The sequence below is a fragment of the Chiloscyllium plagiosum genome, unplaced genomic scaffold (assembly GCF_037043375.1).
Source record: "Chiloscyllium plagiosum isolate Xiang-an unplaced genomic scaffold, Cpla_swu_hap1 HiC_scaffold_20, whole genome shotgun sequence".
In the NCBI taxonomy this organism is placed as follows: Eukaryota; Metazoa; Chordata; class Chondrichthyes; order Orectolobiformes; family Hemiscylliidae; genus Chiloscyllium; species Chiloscyllium plagiosum.
In genome coordinates, this window is record NW_028270158.1 from 25,826,700 (window position 1) to 25,842,418 (window position 15,719).

At 41.4% G+C, this 15,719-nt stretch overlaps 1 protein-coding gene across 5 annotated transcripts in view; it reads right to left on the minus strand.

Moving 5' to 3' along the window:
• LOC122560765 (lysosomal alpha-glucosidase) overlaps positions 1 to 15,719 on the minus strand; it is a 91,095-nt gene continuing 75,376 nt past the window's right edge. For 4 of the 5 annotated variants that reach the window (XM_043711829.2, XM_043711830.2, XM_087997725.1 and 1 more), the window contains exons 16-21: positions 15,249 to 15,397; positions 14,179 to 14,320; positions 7,273 to 7,371; positions 5,694 to 5,858; positions 4,046 to 4,192; positions 1 to 3,396 (exon numbers count right to left, since the gene is read on the minus strand). In XM_043711829.2, the coding sequence (XP_043567764.2) occupies positions 3,334 to 3,396; positions 4,046 to 4,192; positions 5,694 to 5,858; positions 7,273 to 7,371; positions 14,179 to 14,320; positions 15,249 to 15,397 (765 nt within the window). In that variant the 3' untranslated portion in view covers positions 1 to 3,333. Of the gene's footprint in view, positions 3,397 to 4,045; positions 4,193 to 5,693; positions 5,859 to 6,587; positions 7,135 to 7,272; positions 7,372 to 14,178; positions 14,321 to 15,248; positions 15,398 to 15,719 lie in introns of those variants that run through there. The other variant, XM_087997726.1, reaches the window with a different exon arrangement.

Genomic DNA, 15,719 nt, shown 5'->3' on the forward strand with positions numbered 1-15,719 from the left:
TCGGGTTTAATGACAGAGTTTATTGTACAAGGAAAATACCGGATCGCTGAGGAGAGAAAGACAACAACAGCACAGTGGTCAGCTGCGAGTCTTCTCTCAGCACGGAGCACATGTCAAGATACCTTTATACATTTTGTGATGTAATAGGTGAGTGATTAGGTTATTGTCTCTGTAACATAGTTTGTTTATTATAAACATTGCAGAATCGTTGATAGTGTTGTAATCATTGTCAGTTCCAGCGCAGCCTTTGTTAATTTCAGCGCGGTCGTTGTCGGTTTCAGCGCAGACATTGTCAATTTCAATGTCTGCATGGAAATCCATTGCTGTAGTAATGGGCGTTAATTGCCCTTCCTGAGAACGGCGATTACTGCAGCCCTGGCTTTTATCACCCCTGTATTGAGTCAGTATCAAACTGTTAGCATTTCTAACAAAGGTGTTGGCTGGACCCAGACACTTCAGCAGGCAATATACGCTACTCATGTGTATTCTCTACCCCACCCGCCTTCAACTAATCAACCAGGCTGTGAGGGCATTGTGTTGGCATTCTGGTGGCCCCAGGCAGTGTCTGTGTTTGCTGTCTCTCTCCATATTGTGGTCCGTTGGCCATCTTGTGTATCTGTGAGCCTAATGTCACCCTGCCCCGTGCCATCTCCCACTTCACAATGATTTCTTCTTCAAGTTAAAGTGGACAAGTTCAAATATTCTCATATTGTACTCCCCTTGCCTAATGTTTGCCTTCTCACCTGATCCAACTATATCAATTTGCATTCTTCTTAGGTTTCTTCACAACTTGCTCCTCTGTCTTTGTGTCATCAGCAAATTTCTTAATCATATTTTTAGTGCCATCATTCAAGTTATTGACATAAATTGTAAACAGCTGAGACTTCAGCATAAATTCCTTTGGCACACTGACTGTTACACCTAAAAATCTTCTAAACTAATATAATAAACCTCGACTCCACAAGGTCTTCTTTTGCATTGCAACTTTCAAGGTGGCATCTTGTCAAATGCCTTCTGGAAATCCAAGTTGATCACATCTATACATCTTTTAAGAGCTATAATTCCCGTGATATCTCTTCCTCTATCCTTTCAGTACAGCCCTGCACATTTTCTCCCTTAAAGTAGTTACCCAATTCCCTTTGGAAAGCTTTGAAACTGTTTCCATCACTCTTTCACCATAACACTTCATCTTCCATTGAGTTCACAGGGTAAAAAAGGAACCAAATCAAAATGACTTAGTGTATCCACATCAAACATTTATTTAGAATTTTTTTAAAATACAAGAGATCTTTCCCTATTTGATCAAGTATTTACACTACTTGTTTTAGCAAGTAAGTGAGCACAGCTAAAGGGCAGAGATTGAACTGATTAGTTGTAGATTGGTAGTTTTGTTGAAAAGTGAGATGTTGTCAAAGCTTTTCAACTTGTGCTCATCAGGACAGATACAAGAATACAAACTTCAAAGGAAACAGCAATTTCTCTTGCTTGATAAACAGGTGCTAATTGGTTGCCAAGACATCTCTGATTGGTTGAGGCATTGCCATGAAGAACGCACTAAGGAATTATTATTGCCCATGTTATTGTTTCATTCAGAAAAGGGGTAATGCCTGAGAAAGTTCCTTTCTCTAGCAGTGGACAAGCCCCTGCACATGAATATATAAAACTTCTGAGCCTGACTGATGATGTCAAATTGGTGGAACAACTCTTAGCATGTTGAGACTCAGTAAATGTTACCCACTCGTGGATTGACATCTGACCTTAAATGTCTTGTTTCGAGTTTTGCAACCATGGGCTGGCTGAGTACAATTAACACTCTACCAGCTGCAAAAGGCCAGAGACATTTGATACCAAACACCAGCACTGAATTTCAAATCACTCATCACTCACTTGTGTTGGAGGTAAAGTTAAGAATCACACAACTCCAGATTATAGTCCATCAGGTTTATTTGGAAGCTAGTGCTTCCAAATAACCTGGTGTTGTGATTTTTAACTTTGTCCACCCTGGTCCAACACCAGGCACTTCCAAGTTGTAAGTAGAACGTCTTTTTGGATTGATGTCAGCAAGATGGGAATCAAAAACAGCAATTGTGTGGCTGGTGCATAGAAACAGTGTGAAACGATAGCTAGTATTTCATCAGATAGCTTTGATGTGCAATATTTTAGTGTCAAGCTTGCATATTGTGCAAATGGCTCAGGCCTCACTGCCCTACTTACTATTGCTGCTAAGACCAATGTTATGGCCTTATCTGAGCTTGCAATATCTTTCATCTATATTTGGTGGAAGTTACATACATTCGTCAGCAGGAACCTGCCCTCTGCAGCATTTTCCAGACCTGTGACCTCTACAATCTAGAAGGACAAGGCCAGCAGAGCCTGAGAACATCACCACCTGCACTGTCCTCCAGGTTACATACCATCCTAACATGGAGCTATAATTGCTGTTCCTTCGCTATTACTGGGTCAAAACTCTGGAACTCTCTCCCTAACAGAAAGCTGCGTGTACCTACACACCAAGGATTGCAGCACTTCAACAAGGAGGCTCACCACTACCTTCCCATATGTAATTAGGAATCAGCAGTAAATACAATAGACACATCTGTGAATAAATAAAAAGTTAAAAAGGAATTTGTCACACACCACGTTTTTCAACAAAATCATAGTGAACAATAATCACTAATGCATTCTCCATGTCAATACCTCAACTCAACAAATCTGACCAATCAATAGGCTTTCTTCATGCAATATAAATTGCTGCTTCTTTTGAAATTTGACTTTTTTCCATATGTCCTGATGAACGGAAGACAAAGAGATTTCATTTATTCTCGTTTACACAGCAGGCTACCTGGAAGGCCTTATTTTACACATCAACACCAGAATCATCTCAATATCAACTTTGCCAAGCAGTACAGAGTTAAGTTGAACATAATTTGATGGGGAAAGGGAAATAAGGAATTAAAGCTAAATAAGGGAGCGAAGAAAAGAACCAGAATCTGAAAACCACAGATTCCGGAAAGACATCAGAGACCAGACAACATGAGTAAAACATTCAAAGTAGATTTTCAAAACTCACTGGCTGAGGGACAACCTTATTTAATTAAAGACTCAACCTGAATGCAAATTATGTTTGAGTATGTTTGCATAGAGCTGCTTTGGAAGAATGGGCCTCTTTCAAGAAAGGTGCACACCCAAAAGCCCACCCTTGTTTTCTGTTGTCAGCTGTCAACTGGTCTGCTGTATATTTCCAGAAGGTTTGTATCGCTTCATACAGGAGGCAAGCACAGGCCTGGTCTGCCTATCAGGACGTTTGCTCATTCTGAAGTTTTCTCCAAGGTGTTATGACCATGAGATGTGGAACTCTTTCTCAAGGGGGAGATGGAGATTGTCAACTGTCAGAACCTGCAAGGAAATATGCACCATAAAATATTCATTCAAAATAGTGGTCTTTCACACATAATTTAGTCCATAAACTTTCTGTTTTTCCAAAGAATGATGAATACAAAGACAGTAAGTGAATGTTACATCAGCACCAGTCAAAATACAGTGCCTGACATGAATGATATGTCCCAAAATACCTCACAGGAACCTTATCTGACCAAATTTGACAAGGATCTCAAGCAGGAGCCATTAGAACAGGGGATCAAAGACCTAGCCACATAAGTTTTTAAAAATAGCTTGAAGGGGGAGGGAGAGGGAAAGATAGACAGGCAAACATGTTCAGGGAGATATTTTCAGAGCTGGACTTAGACCATGAGAGGGACAATGGAAGGGACAAGACACAGGAGGCTAGAGTTGGAAATATGCAGATTGTTGAAGGATTATGGAAAGGTACAGGGTGACAGAGATGAGGTGCCAGAGAAAAAGATGGTGATAGGAAAAGTGGGGCTGGCAGATGTGTATCAGAGGCAAGAGATCAACATAGCTGGAGGACAAAATATCGAGGAAGGAGACAACTGAGGTGGGGGTGACAGAGGCAACACACCTTTGAAAAATGAGCAGTGATGTAAAGGAATGATTGATGGTGAAGTTATGGAATATCAGGCCTTACCTGGTTTGAAGAATAGGAAAAGGAAACTGGCTGCTGATTTACAATAACTTTCAATGGTCGAAACGTGACTCCATAGACACTTAAGGTGTTCACCTTGATGTAAGTAGCCTCAATGTTCACATGGACCACTTTGGAGATCAGTTGGTTCTACAGTGTAAACATACAACATTATAAGAAAGATTCAATCAGAGAACACGACACTCAGGAGATAGTCAGGTTAAACAATAAGCCTATGCAATCTTAGACAGTTAGGGGTCACCATGGCGATCCAGTAAAAAGGGTACCTGAGAAGTCATATTATTGTCTATTAAAACACATGGCCATAAGACGCAATACCGAGTGAAAAACTCAGATCTCTCTTCTTGTAGAACCACAGAAATGTTACTGCGCAGAAAGAGACTATTTAGACTACTATGCATGTGCCAGCTCTCCAAAATGAGCATGTCATTTAATGCCACTCCCCTGCTTCTCCTTGTAACCCTGAATGAGACACAATACTCCAGCTGAGTTCACCACAACCACCCAGCTCTTATACTCTATGTTCCTATTATTAAAGCCTAAGGGACAGTATGGTTATTAACTGCACTCTCACCAGGTCCTGCCTATTTTTATGACTTATGCACATATAAACCCCAGGTCCTTTTGATCCTGGACCTGCTTCAGATTTGTCCTCTTTATTTTGCATTGTCTGTCTGTGTTCTTCTTACTAAAATATATCAGACTTCTGGGCTGCTTTAAAACACTTGAATGCCTTTAAAAGCTTTCCCCAAATGTATTTTCCTAACTCATGTGTGAAGAACGGTTACCCTGTGTTCCAGAAATTAGAGACAAATCTCCAGGACACTATTGTGAGAAAACAATCAAGAGAAAAGTCAGAGGGCCAATAAAAAAAATCTTTATTCTCCTTGAAAACTTTAGTTTATTGTTGTATACATATCAGAAATGGGGAAAGCAGACTGTTTAGCTGACATGATGAAATAGGATAGTGGAAGAGTCTATTCACTTCCCATTTGTCTATGAGAAGGGCAGGAGTAAGGGAGAGTGACATATCAGGTGGAGGATGGTGAGGGTGTGACCATTTGGAGATAATGTGATGACATATCATGGAGTACAGCCAACTAGAGTTGTCAACCCTTAAATAGTTACACCACAGAACAAAATGCAGGCCTTATCTACTGCCCACCAGTGCAGATGTCCAATGGGGTTTTGAATGGTGATCAGGACTGGGATTAGGCTCACAGCCTGGGACTGCCCTCATGGGCTCGGCTTGATCATTTGCACATTCATCTACTATTCGCCATGAACTGAATCTGATGTGAAGCCCTCCAGAATTGACTAGATGTTGTAAGTTCCAAGCTAATCTTGGATCGCAGTTCAAGGAGGGTATTTGGCTGCTGTACAGGTGGAGAAGATGGTGCTTATGGGGTATGTTGTATTACAAGAGTCAATATCTCAATGTCGATAATGTGCAAGGTGATGCAACACTGACATGAACATGTTATTGAAACTCTGAGAACAGAGGACTGGAGTGGGGTGTAAGAAGTAGATGAAGTAACCAGCCTAAAATAAGTTTGAAATATCATCAATTAGCATTCTATAAAATGTCAGCCAATATCTGAATTAGGGAATGTTGGGCTCAGGATCATACCTTGTCCACAGCAAATTCAACATAAGTGTAATCGTTTCCCTCATAGGTATCCAGGCTCTCCCCATCGTCCCAGAAGAGGTAGCCCTTTGCTGATGCATCCTGGGAAAGAGCCACCAACAGGTGAAGAGGGTTCCCACTACTCACCCAGATGGTTGTGGCAGGTTCCTGTTCAGAAACAGAGGCAGAGCATCAACATGCGATGGTGAAAGCATTGTTGAGTAGGACTGTGAAGGGATATGCAATTGGAGAACAAAATCAGCTATAACCTAATGGAATAGCAGAGCAAATTTGAGCAGCTGAATGGCCTCCTCCCTGCCAATGAAAAGCTATTAGACTTCAGCATCATGAAAGGGAAAGGAAAGGACATGTGTTTTCATTCTTGCCTTTCAATCTTAGAAATGTCCCAAAGAAGCTTCCAATGTAATTAAGTAACTCATGAAATGCAGTCGCTGTTTCCATGTTAAAACTGTGACAGTCAGTTTGAAAACAGCAGAATATTACAAACAACAATGTGATAAAGACCAGTGGTTAATTATTTATGCTGATGTAGGTTGAGGAAACAATATTTATCAGGTCATAAGGAAGAAAACGCCTGTACTTCTTCAAATAGTACGTGGGTTCTTGTACATGCACAAGAGAGGCCAAATAGAGTTTCAATTTGACACTGGAGAATCAGACTCAATTTAAGGACAAACCTGGTAGAAATTTGGAAGAGGTATAATTTATTTTTATTTATTTCTATGATATGAATGTCGCTACCAAGGTCAACATTTGTTGCTCCTCCATGCTGTTTGAATCATTGAATTCAGACAGTGTGGAAGCAGGCCATTTGGCCCATTGAGTCCACATTGATCCTTTGAAGAACATCCCACCCAGACCCTCTCTCTACCCTATTACTGAAAGCCTGTATTTTCCATGGCTAATCCACCTAGCCTGTACATCTCTGGACTCAATGGGCAATTTAGCATGGCTGATCCATCTAACCTGTGCATCTTCAGACTTTGGGAGGAAACCAGAGCACCCAGAGGAAATCTATGCAGACACAGGGAGAACATGCAACCTCCACATATACAGTTACCCAAGGGTCAAATCAAACCCAGGTCCCTGAGACTGTGATGCAGCACTGAGCCATTGTTCCGCTCCTCCGTAATGGAGAAGATGACAAGTTGAGTTCTTGAACCACTGAAATCTATGTGGTGTAGGTACACCCACAGTACTGTTAGGGAGAATGTTCTCAGAGGTTTGACCCTGTGGTGGTGCGTAGTTTGATGGGAATTTGAGAGTGCTAATGTTTTTGTGCACCTGGTGAGTTATTCTCCAGAGAAATCCCAGCCTCTGACCCACTCTTGTAGACGTTATAAAGGCATATCTGGTCCAGTTAAGTTTCTGGTCAATTGGCAAACACAGGATGTTGATGGTGAGGGATCCAGTATTGGCAATTCTATTGGATATCAAGGGAAGATAGACAGATTCATGCTTGTTGATGATCATCATTGGCTGGCACTTATGTGTTGCAAAAAGAAAAACAAAAAATCTAAGTATGAACCAGAAAGCTCTGTGGCAGGTTACCACGCATTACCTGTGTGGGGACAATAGCTCCCTCACGAAGATGTAGGTTGATGGTGTCCAGAGGGGCAGAAAGTTTGACATATTCTCCTGTGCTACTGAAGGCTGAACCCTGTTGGTAAAGAGAAAGTAAACAAGAAGACATTGAACTAGAAGCCAATGACTGAGACTCCACATAATATCTGTCCAGTTGTGTATGTGATTGCATTATATCAGCACCCAAACTGCAGAGGAAAGTGGGTGATGATGTTGAAAAGACTGTCCCTAGGAAGAAAGACTGTGCCTGTTGTGGGTCAGTCAGTGGAGCTGTCACCTCCATGACAGAGGGCATGGGTTCAAGTACACTCCTGAGAAATGAATACAAACACCATGTTGCTACTCAAGTGCAGAGTGATTATGGAGTCAATACAGTGCAGAAGGAAGCTATTCATTCCACCAACTCCCTGGCAGCTCTCAGTAGGTCAGTCTGGCCAATGCTATTTCCCTCCAAGCTCCCCACAACCAGTTTATTTTCCCCAAGAGCCAACCCAGTTTCTTTTTGAAATCATTAATACTCCCCCTTTCCTCCATAAGCAACAACTTCCAGGTCATTTCCACTTCATAGAATCCCTATAGTGTGGAAGCAGGCCATTCAGCCCAACAACTCCACATTGACTCTCTGAAGAGCATCCAACTCAGACTCACCCCGCCACATTATCCCTGTAACCCTACACTTCCCATGGCCAATCCACCGAACCTACACATCCCTGGACACTATGGGCAATTTAGCATGGCTAATCCACCTCACCTGCACATCATTGGACTGTGGGAAGAAACCCACTGAGACATGGAAGAATGTGCAAACTCCACACAGACAGTTTCCCAAGACTGGAATTGAACCAGGGTACCTGGCGCTATGAGGCAGCAGTGCTAAACACTGAGCCACTGTTCTGCTTACTTGCTACATCAAGAAAAAAATTATTCTTCACATTCCTCCTGCATCACTTGACCAAAAATGTTAATATGTGCCCCCCAAGTCTTTGTATCATTAATGAGTGGAAACAAACAGTTTATTTGTCAGAGATGTTGCCTTTTAAACAGATGATTAACTGAGAACTTGTTTGCCCTTCAGGTAGATTTAAGATTTAATGATCTCTAACTCAGAGAAGACCACAGCAATTTCTTTTGCCAATGACGAGGCCAAAATTTATCCTTCAACCAACACTTTAAACCAGATTATCTTGCTGTGTACAATTTGGCTGTTATTTCAATATAATAACAAGAACAACTGATGTCCTCAATCATATCTCAAAGCCCTTCACAACCAATGACGTTAATTTCAGATTATAGTCATTGTTGCAAATGTAAGAATCACAGAAGGCAATCTGTGCAGAGGAAGGCATATATACAACAAGCTGATAATTATAATGTGTTTTAGTGAAGCTAGTTGAAGGGTATCATTTGAGAGGGCTTCAGTAAAGAATCCCCAAATAAATGTATGAGCCCAGATTACAAAACTGCTCTTAGCATTACTCAGAATACCTGCACATGATCATTAGACCGTGTCCCCAGTTTGTGCAAGTGGATGGTGTTGATTCACCAACCTTTCGGGATTGTCTTCAAGATTCCTGGACTATAGAAATGCACAGAACATACAACACAGAAACTGAGCATCAGAGGCCAGTAATGCTATGCTGGTGTTCATACACAGCACAAGACTTCTCCCAGTCCATCTATGTCATTGCAGCTTTATAGTACATCCTCTGTTCTCATTTACTCAACTAGTTTCCTTTCGAACACAGCTAAGCTTTTGCTTCAACCACTTCCACATTTTAACTACAGCACGAGTAAAGTAATTTATATTTAATTATAAAATAACTCCACAAAGGCCAGTATCTTGTCACCAAGTCATCCTTTATTTACATTGGTCCGGTTTCCTCAGAGCCGGCTCTCGGAATGAACAGAATCTCTTAACACTTCTGTCTATTTCTGTCAACCGAGACACCCTGGTTGGACCAGATTAACAGCCCCAATTAGGGAACTTATATGTGATGAGGTCTGTCTGGGTGATCTTGTTACAATTACAACAAATTCCTTATTGTGAAAGTAAGGACAGAGAGAGATTTCTGAACTTCCTTGACTGGTTTGTTCTCTACGCCTAGGAAGGAGATTTTGCTGGATCTTGTGCTGGGGAATGAGCTGCACTGAGTGGACTACTTGTCTCTGGGCAACTCTGGGGGTCAGAGTGATTGGCAGAGTACCATAAAGTTTCAATTGATAATGGAGAAAAACAAGGAAAAATCTAAAGTAAAATTTCCAAATTAGAACAGGGATAACTTCAGTGGGATGAGAGGAGATTGAGTCAGGTTAAAACTCAACCAAACGTTGACAGGAAAGAAAATAGAACAGAACAAGACAAGATCTTTGAGGAAGAGATATTTAGGATTGGCTAGGTGCATATCAACAAGGGTAATGGATAAATGAACTCGAAGGCAGGGCACCTTGGATGACAAGATAGATAGAAAGTATATTTAAATAGAAAGTGTGTGTGATGCATGTTAGAGGATGCAGGAAACTCTCCTTGCAGGGAGATTTGCTCGGGGAATTTGGATAGAATAAAAATAAAGCCGGTTACAGGAAACAGAAAAGCTGCCAATGAAAGTGAAGGCAGTAGAAATAACCTCAAAACAACCAGGGTCAAAGTACAGAACAGTGTTAAAATGGCAGAATTGAAAGCACTCTACCTGAACACACTCAACATTTGCAACAATATAGATGAATGGATGGCATGAGTGTAAGTATAATTTAATTGCTATTATGAAGACATGGCTATTGGGTGTCCAAGGTTCAGAACTGAATATTTAGGAATAGTCAACATTTAGGGTGGTTAGGTGAAAAAGCAAAAGAGCTGAGGTAGTGCTTGTAATCAGGGATGCGATCAGTGTACAGGGCATATTTGTGAGTAAGGTTCTTTCATCAAAAGAACAGGAGTGAAACCTGTTTAGGTGGAGTTAAGAAACAGCAAGGGTCAACAAATATTGGAAGAAATGGTTTATAGACCACCAAACAGTTGTGATAATGTAGATATATGTGTGTACATGTGTGTGTATATAAATACCAATGGAATGGAGGAATAATTCCTGAAGTATGTTTTTGATGGTTCTCCAGAGCAATATGTTGAGGAATCAACTAGAGCACAGGTTATTTTACATCTGACATCATGCAATAAGAAAGGGCTAAGTAACAATCTTGTTGTCAGAGAATTGTGACCATAGTCTGAAAGAAATTTTCTACTATGTTTGAAAAGGTATAGTTTAATCTGAAACGAGGGTCTTAAATCTAAACAAGGACAATTATGAAGGCATGAGGCGGAAATTGACTGTGGAGGATTGGAATTAAAAAAAAATTTGACAGTAGATCGGAAATGGCCAGTGTTTAAAGAATTAATGCTTGATTTTCAAAGGACGTTCTTCTCTTGTTGGGTAATAGGAATGTGACAGAGCCATGGCTAACAGGGGAAATGAATGGTAGCATTACAGCTAGGGAGGAGGCTTATAATACTGCCAAAAATTTGTTGTAATTCTTAGGATTTAGAGAATTTTAGAATTTTGGAGTTTGTAATAAGGAAGAGAGAAATGGCAGTGAAACTGGATTCTTGGGCTGAATCTTTAGTTTCGTTGAGTTTTTTGGGAGGGATTCTCTCCGTGAGACTGAGTGAGGTTTCTCACTGTATCCAACTAAATGCACCTCATTAACTATCTTCTTCTATGGTGTCACTCAAGTCCGACTCCATCCACTTAACACACGCCATTCCTGGAACAACTCACCACTCAGTGGATATCTGTGAAAAGACTAATATTCCTGGGTGTCCGTGCTATCTTTGAAAGGCTGCTATGCGCCTGGACAAGCACTGGCATTCTGAAGATGCCCGTTTGATTAAGGACGTTTTCTGAAGATGTCTGAAAGGGGAAGATGGCACTGCAATTCTCCAACAGATACTTGGAGGCCCTGGTCAAGGTCCTGGCAAAGCAGAGGCATCCATTTTCTGGAGGACTTGCAAAGGATGTTTGCCCCTGGCAGCTTGGTCAGACGTCACCATCCAGGCCAGTAACATTTCAATGATGTGGAGGAACAGCCAGTACTACCATGACAGGTTCAATTATATTGTCTGTTGTGCTAAGGTGTTAGAATCATCACTGATTTTTCATTACTTTTCTTACTTTTTAAACCAGTTTCTAGTTTGGAGCTGTGAACTATACTCTAAGAGCTAAAAAGGTATCATTTGGACTGTGAACAGCAGCTTCTGTTAAAAAAAAGCTCTTATTTGCTTTTGATGCCAAGGAGCAAGTTAATTGAAGGCTGGTTCTTGATCAAAGAACTCTATTGACTCTTTGCCTTCTGAGGGCATGTGCTTCACCAGATAGCAGACATGAACTAGGCAAGTATCAGGGAATTAGTGCCAACAAGTCTGGAAGCGAACATGATGAAACTAGGAGAGGACCACAGCTTTCTGAATTGCTTTGAACTGGGGGATTCTGAGAGGAGGAGTTTGGTCATTGGTGCTACTGTATGAATATTTGAAAGCTGCCTCACCTCTTATTATCATTTATTGGACATTCAGAGAATAAACTAGGAGAAAGTGAGGACTGCAGATGCTGGAGATCAGAGCTGAAAAATGTGTTGCTGGAAAAGCGCAGCAGGTCAGGCAGCATCCAAGGAGCAGGAGAATCGACGTTTCGGACATAAGCCCTTCTTCAGGAATGAGGAGGGTGTGCCAAGCAGGTTAAGATAAAAGGTAGGGAGGAGGGACTTGGGGGAGGGGTGTTGGGAATGCGATAGGTGGAAGGAAGTTAAGGTGAGGGTGATAGGCCGGAGAGTGGGTGGGGGCGGAGAGGTTGGGAAGAAGATTGCAGGTCAAGAAGGCGGTGCTGAGTCCAAGGGTTGGGACTGAGATAAGGTGGGGGGGGAGGGGAAATGAGGAAGCTGGAGAAATCTGCATTCATCCCTTGTGGTTGGAGGGTTCCTAGATGGAAGATGAGGCGCTCTTCCTCCAGGCGTCGTGTTGCCAGAGAATAGAAACTACATATCACTGACTTCATTAGTGAACTGGAAAAGGTGGCATTGATCAATACCTTCAGAAAATCAATCAAGAGACTATCCTGCAAACCTGTGAAGCAACACATCTAGGAGACTGCTCAAGTAATTTGGTTAGTTTTGTTATGTTTCCTTTCTCTTAAGGTATCTCTTAACTGTATTTGTTTGTCTGTCTGTCTTTTGAGAAAGTTAAAAATCACACTACACCAGGTGATGGGCAAACAGGTTTATTTGGAAGGACTAGCTTTTGCAGCATTGCTCCCTTCACCTGATCAGGATAACCTGGTGTTGTGTGATTTTTAACTTTGTCCACCCCAGTCCAACACTGGCTCCTCCACATCATGTCGTTTGAGAGAGAGAGCGGGGTCTGTAAACAAAGGTTATTGGATTTACATCACAGACATTACTTAGATTACCATATTGCTTGCTCTACTAAAGTTACAGTATTATTTTAACCACAAACCTGGTGTCTAATACTCTTTATTCCTAGACTCTGTTGAGGAATCATTGGGGTCAAGTTTTAGGATCTTTGAAGGTTTTTAGTTTTAATTTTACTGTGTTGCAAATAGTAAGGTAGGGAGGCTGATTAGATTCGATTGTCTGCCTTTATGTAACACAGGGAAAGGGCCACATTCTGCAATCTCACACTTGCTCTATCTCTTCTACTGTAACAACTCCCAACAGCAGTCTGTCACGCTCATTATTTCCTGAAATATCCTCCCTTCACTCACTCTCATCACCCCACACCACAATCTCCTGCATCAGCCCTGAATGCCCTCACTCCGACAGAAAACCTCAAATCCTTTCCACCACCTGCAGCACCACTAAAAGCTGTCCCATCCACTTGCACTTCCATCAATCCGTCTCTTTCTCTCATCCCTGGAAAAGAGAGCCTACAGTGGAACAGAAAGAGACTTCAGATAGAAACTGGATGGATGGATAATTGAGGGAAAGGAACTTGCAAATCTGCAGAGTTAGATCAGAGATTGGGAGTATTTAACTTGCTCCACAAAGAACTGGCATGGACTCAGTGGATCCAATAGCTTCCTTCTGCACCGCAATGACAGAATTGAATTTATTAGTGACTATCTTTTTTATTTCACAAACAAAAACATCTTCTCCGTATCTACCCTGTCCAACCTATTCACAATTTCAAAGGCTTCTATCTAGGTCTGACCTTCCAGAATACTGTTGTGAGCAATAAACAGGATAATATGAATCAGAGGAACATTACAATCCATTCTCCATAAATAATTCTGTTTAATAGCCAAATTATCAATAAATGGGAAATTGTGTAGCCAGATGCAGACATGGGGTTTTGTGACAAAAACTCAAAGACAGGTCCCAGCAGGGTTGGCAACCCTGGATAGGATAAACAGACAAGGTCTTTTCCCTGGGGTGGGAAAGTTCAGAACCAGAGGGCATAGGTTTCGGGTGAGAGGGGAAAAAATATAAAAGAGACCTAAGGGGAAACTTTTTCACGCAGAGGGTGTGCGTGTATGGAATGAGCTGCCACAGGACGTGGTGGAGGCTAGTAAAATTGCAACATTTAAGAGGCATTTGGATGGGTATATGAATAGGAAGGGTTTGGAGGGATATGGGCCGGGTGCTGGCAGGTGGGACTAGATTGGGTTGGGATATCTGGTCAGCATGGATAAGTTGGACTGAAAGGTCTGTTTCCGTGCTGTACCTCTCTATGACTCCATAACCCTAATGTAGAGAAGGACAGGATCAAGCTCTGTGATTAAGTCACTGTCCAGTCCACAGCCTGTCATCAAAACACATTTCTGCACCAGCACATTGTATCTTCTCATCACTTATTGATTGACTGAAAACCCCTACTTACTGTGTAAAAGTCATACCAAACTCCTTGAGGGAAGTATGCCATCACAGTGACTGCCCCCGGCTCTAACACTGGGCTAACGAGGAGGCTGCTACCCAATAGAAACTGTTTGTCGATGGAGTAGGTGTTTCGATCTTCAGGAAACCTGAATTGTAAAGGAATAAGGGTAACTTCAATACAACACCCAGCAAAAAATTCTCCACAAATAAATTCCACCTCATCTACACCCTCCCTCTGCCTACAAAAATACTATCTCATTCTCCAAACTAAACAAAATCAATTTCTGCTGCATTAGGACACAACCAGTGAGGAACAGTGTTCAAAGATGGTCAAATTGGGAATTTTATCCATAATCACTGGGAAAACAAGCAGAACGTACATTTGAACTGAGAGGTTAGAGGTTTAGTTCAGAGGTGGGGAACCTTTTCATGTTGGAAGGCCGCATTATATTAGTTGTAATCTAATAAGGCCGCATCCAAGAAACTTCAATTATATATTCTTCAAAATTCACATTATTTTGTAAAAATCTAACTACTATGTACTAACTAGCTATAAAAAATGAAAAAAAAAGTTAATTCTAAAGTTAACTCTCTGGTATTTTAAATACATTCATTTTAAGATTAAAATTAAAATAATAAAGGACGAAAAAAACATATTAATAAAAAATAAAAGATTTGTTCTGCAAAATTTGACTTCATTCAAAAGGCCACACATAATGGCCTAGAAGGCGGCATGTGGCCTTAAGGCCGCAGGTTCCCCACCCCTGGTTTAGTTTATGACCTGGCCCCATTAGCTGCTGTTTGTAGGAATAACATGCCCACTTTGCACCAAGCAGAAATCTGGATGGAAAGGTCAGGCAGTGGGAAGATTCAAGCCAAAGCAACCTTCAGAGCACCAGACAATAATGGATAAACATTAAAACATGGACTGATATTGGTGTAACCAGTCTGAGAATCTGTGGGAGTCAGCGAATACATTAGCAGGTGAGACACCATCTGGGTGCAGTTTATCAAATAGAATATCCTTTATTGTCACCAAGTGGGATCATTGCAAAACAATAAACAACAACTTACTCAAAAAGAATGGCTCTGGCAACTGTTTCTCCGAAAACATGTGAGTGATGGAAAAGTGTGTACAGGTATGGGAGCAGCGAGTAGCGGATAAAGAGAGCACGCTTCATTGCGTCCTGAGCGGATTCACTGAAAGCCAGAGGGTCCTGAGACTGGAGAACCAAAGACATCATTTCAGAAAAGAAATTCACTTTTGAACATTCGCTATATTAAAATGTGAAACATTAAGTTTTTGATCTATATAAATGTCCTCGGCGTGGTTTTTCAATTCCCTTTTGAAATTATCTGAGAAAACATCTTCAGGGCTGTAGGAAGAGGGTGAGAAGTGGAAATATGTTAGCCTGCTCTAGCAGAGTAACAATTCTGAAGGCTGAATGGTGTCCTCCTGTGCTCTAATCAATCCAAGCATTTATCAGTCCTCTTTAGTACTAACAAGAGGCAGGGGAGCAATGCAGAGCACCATCAAGTTCAAGG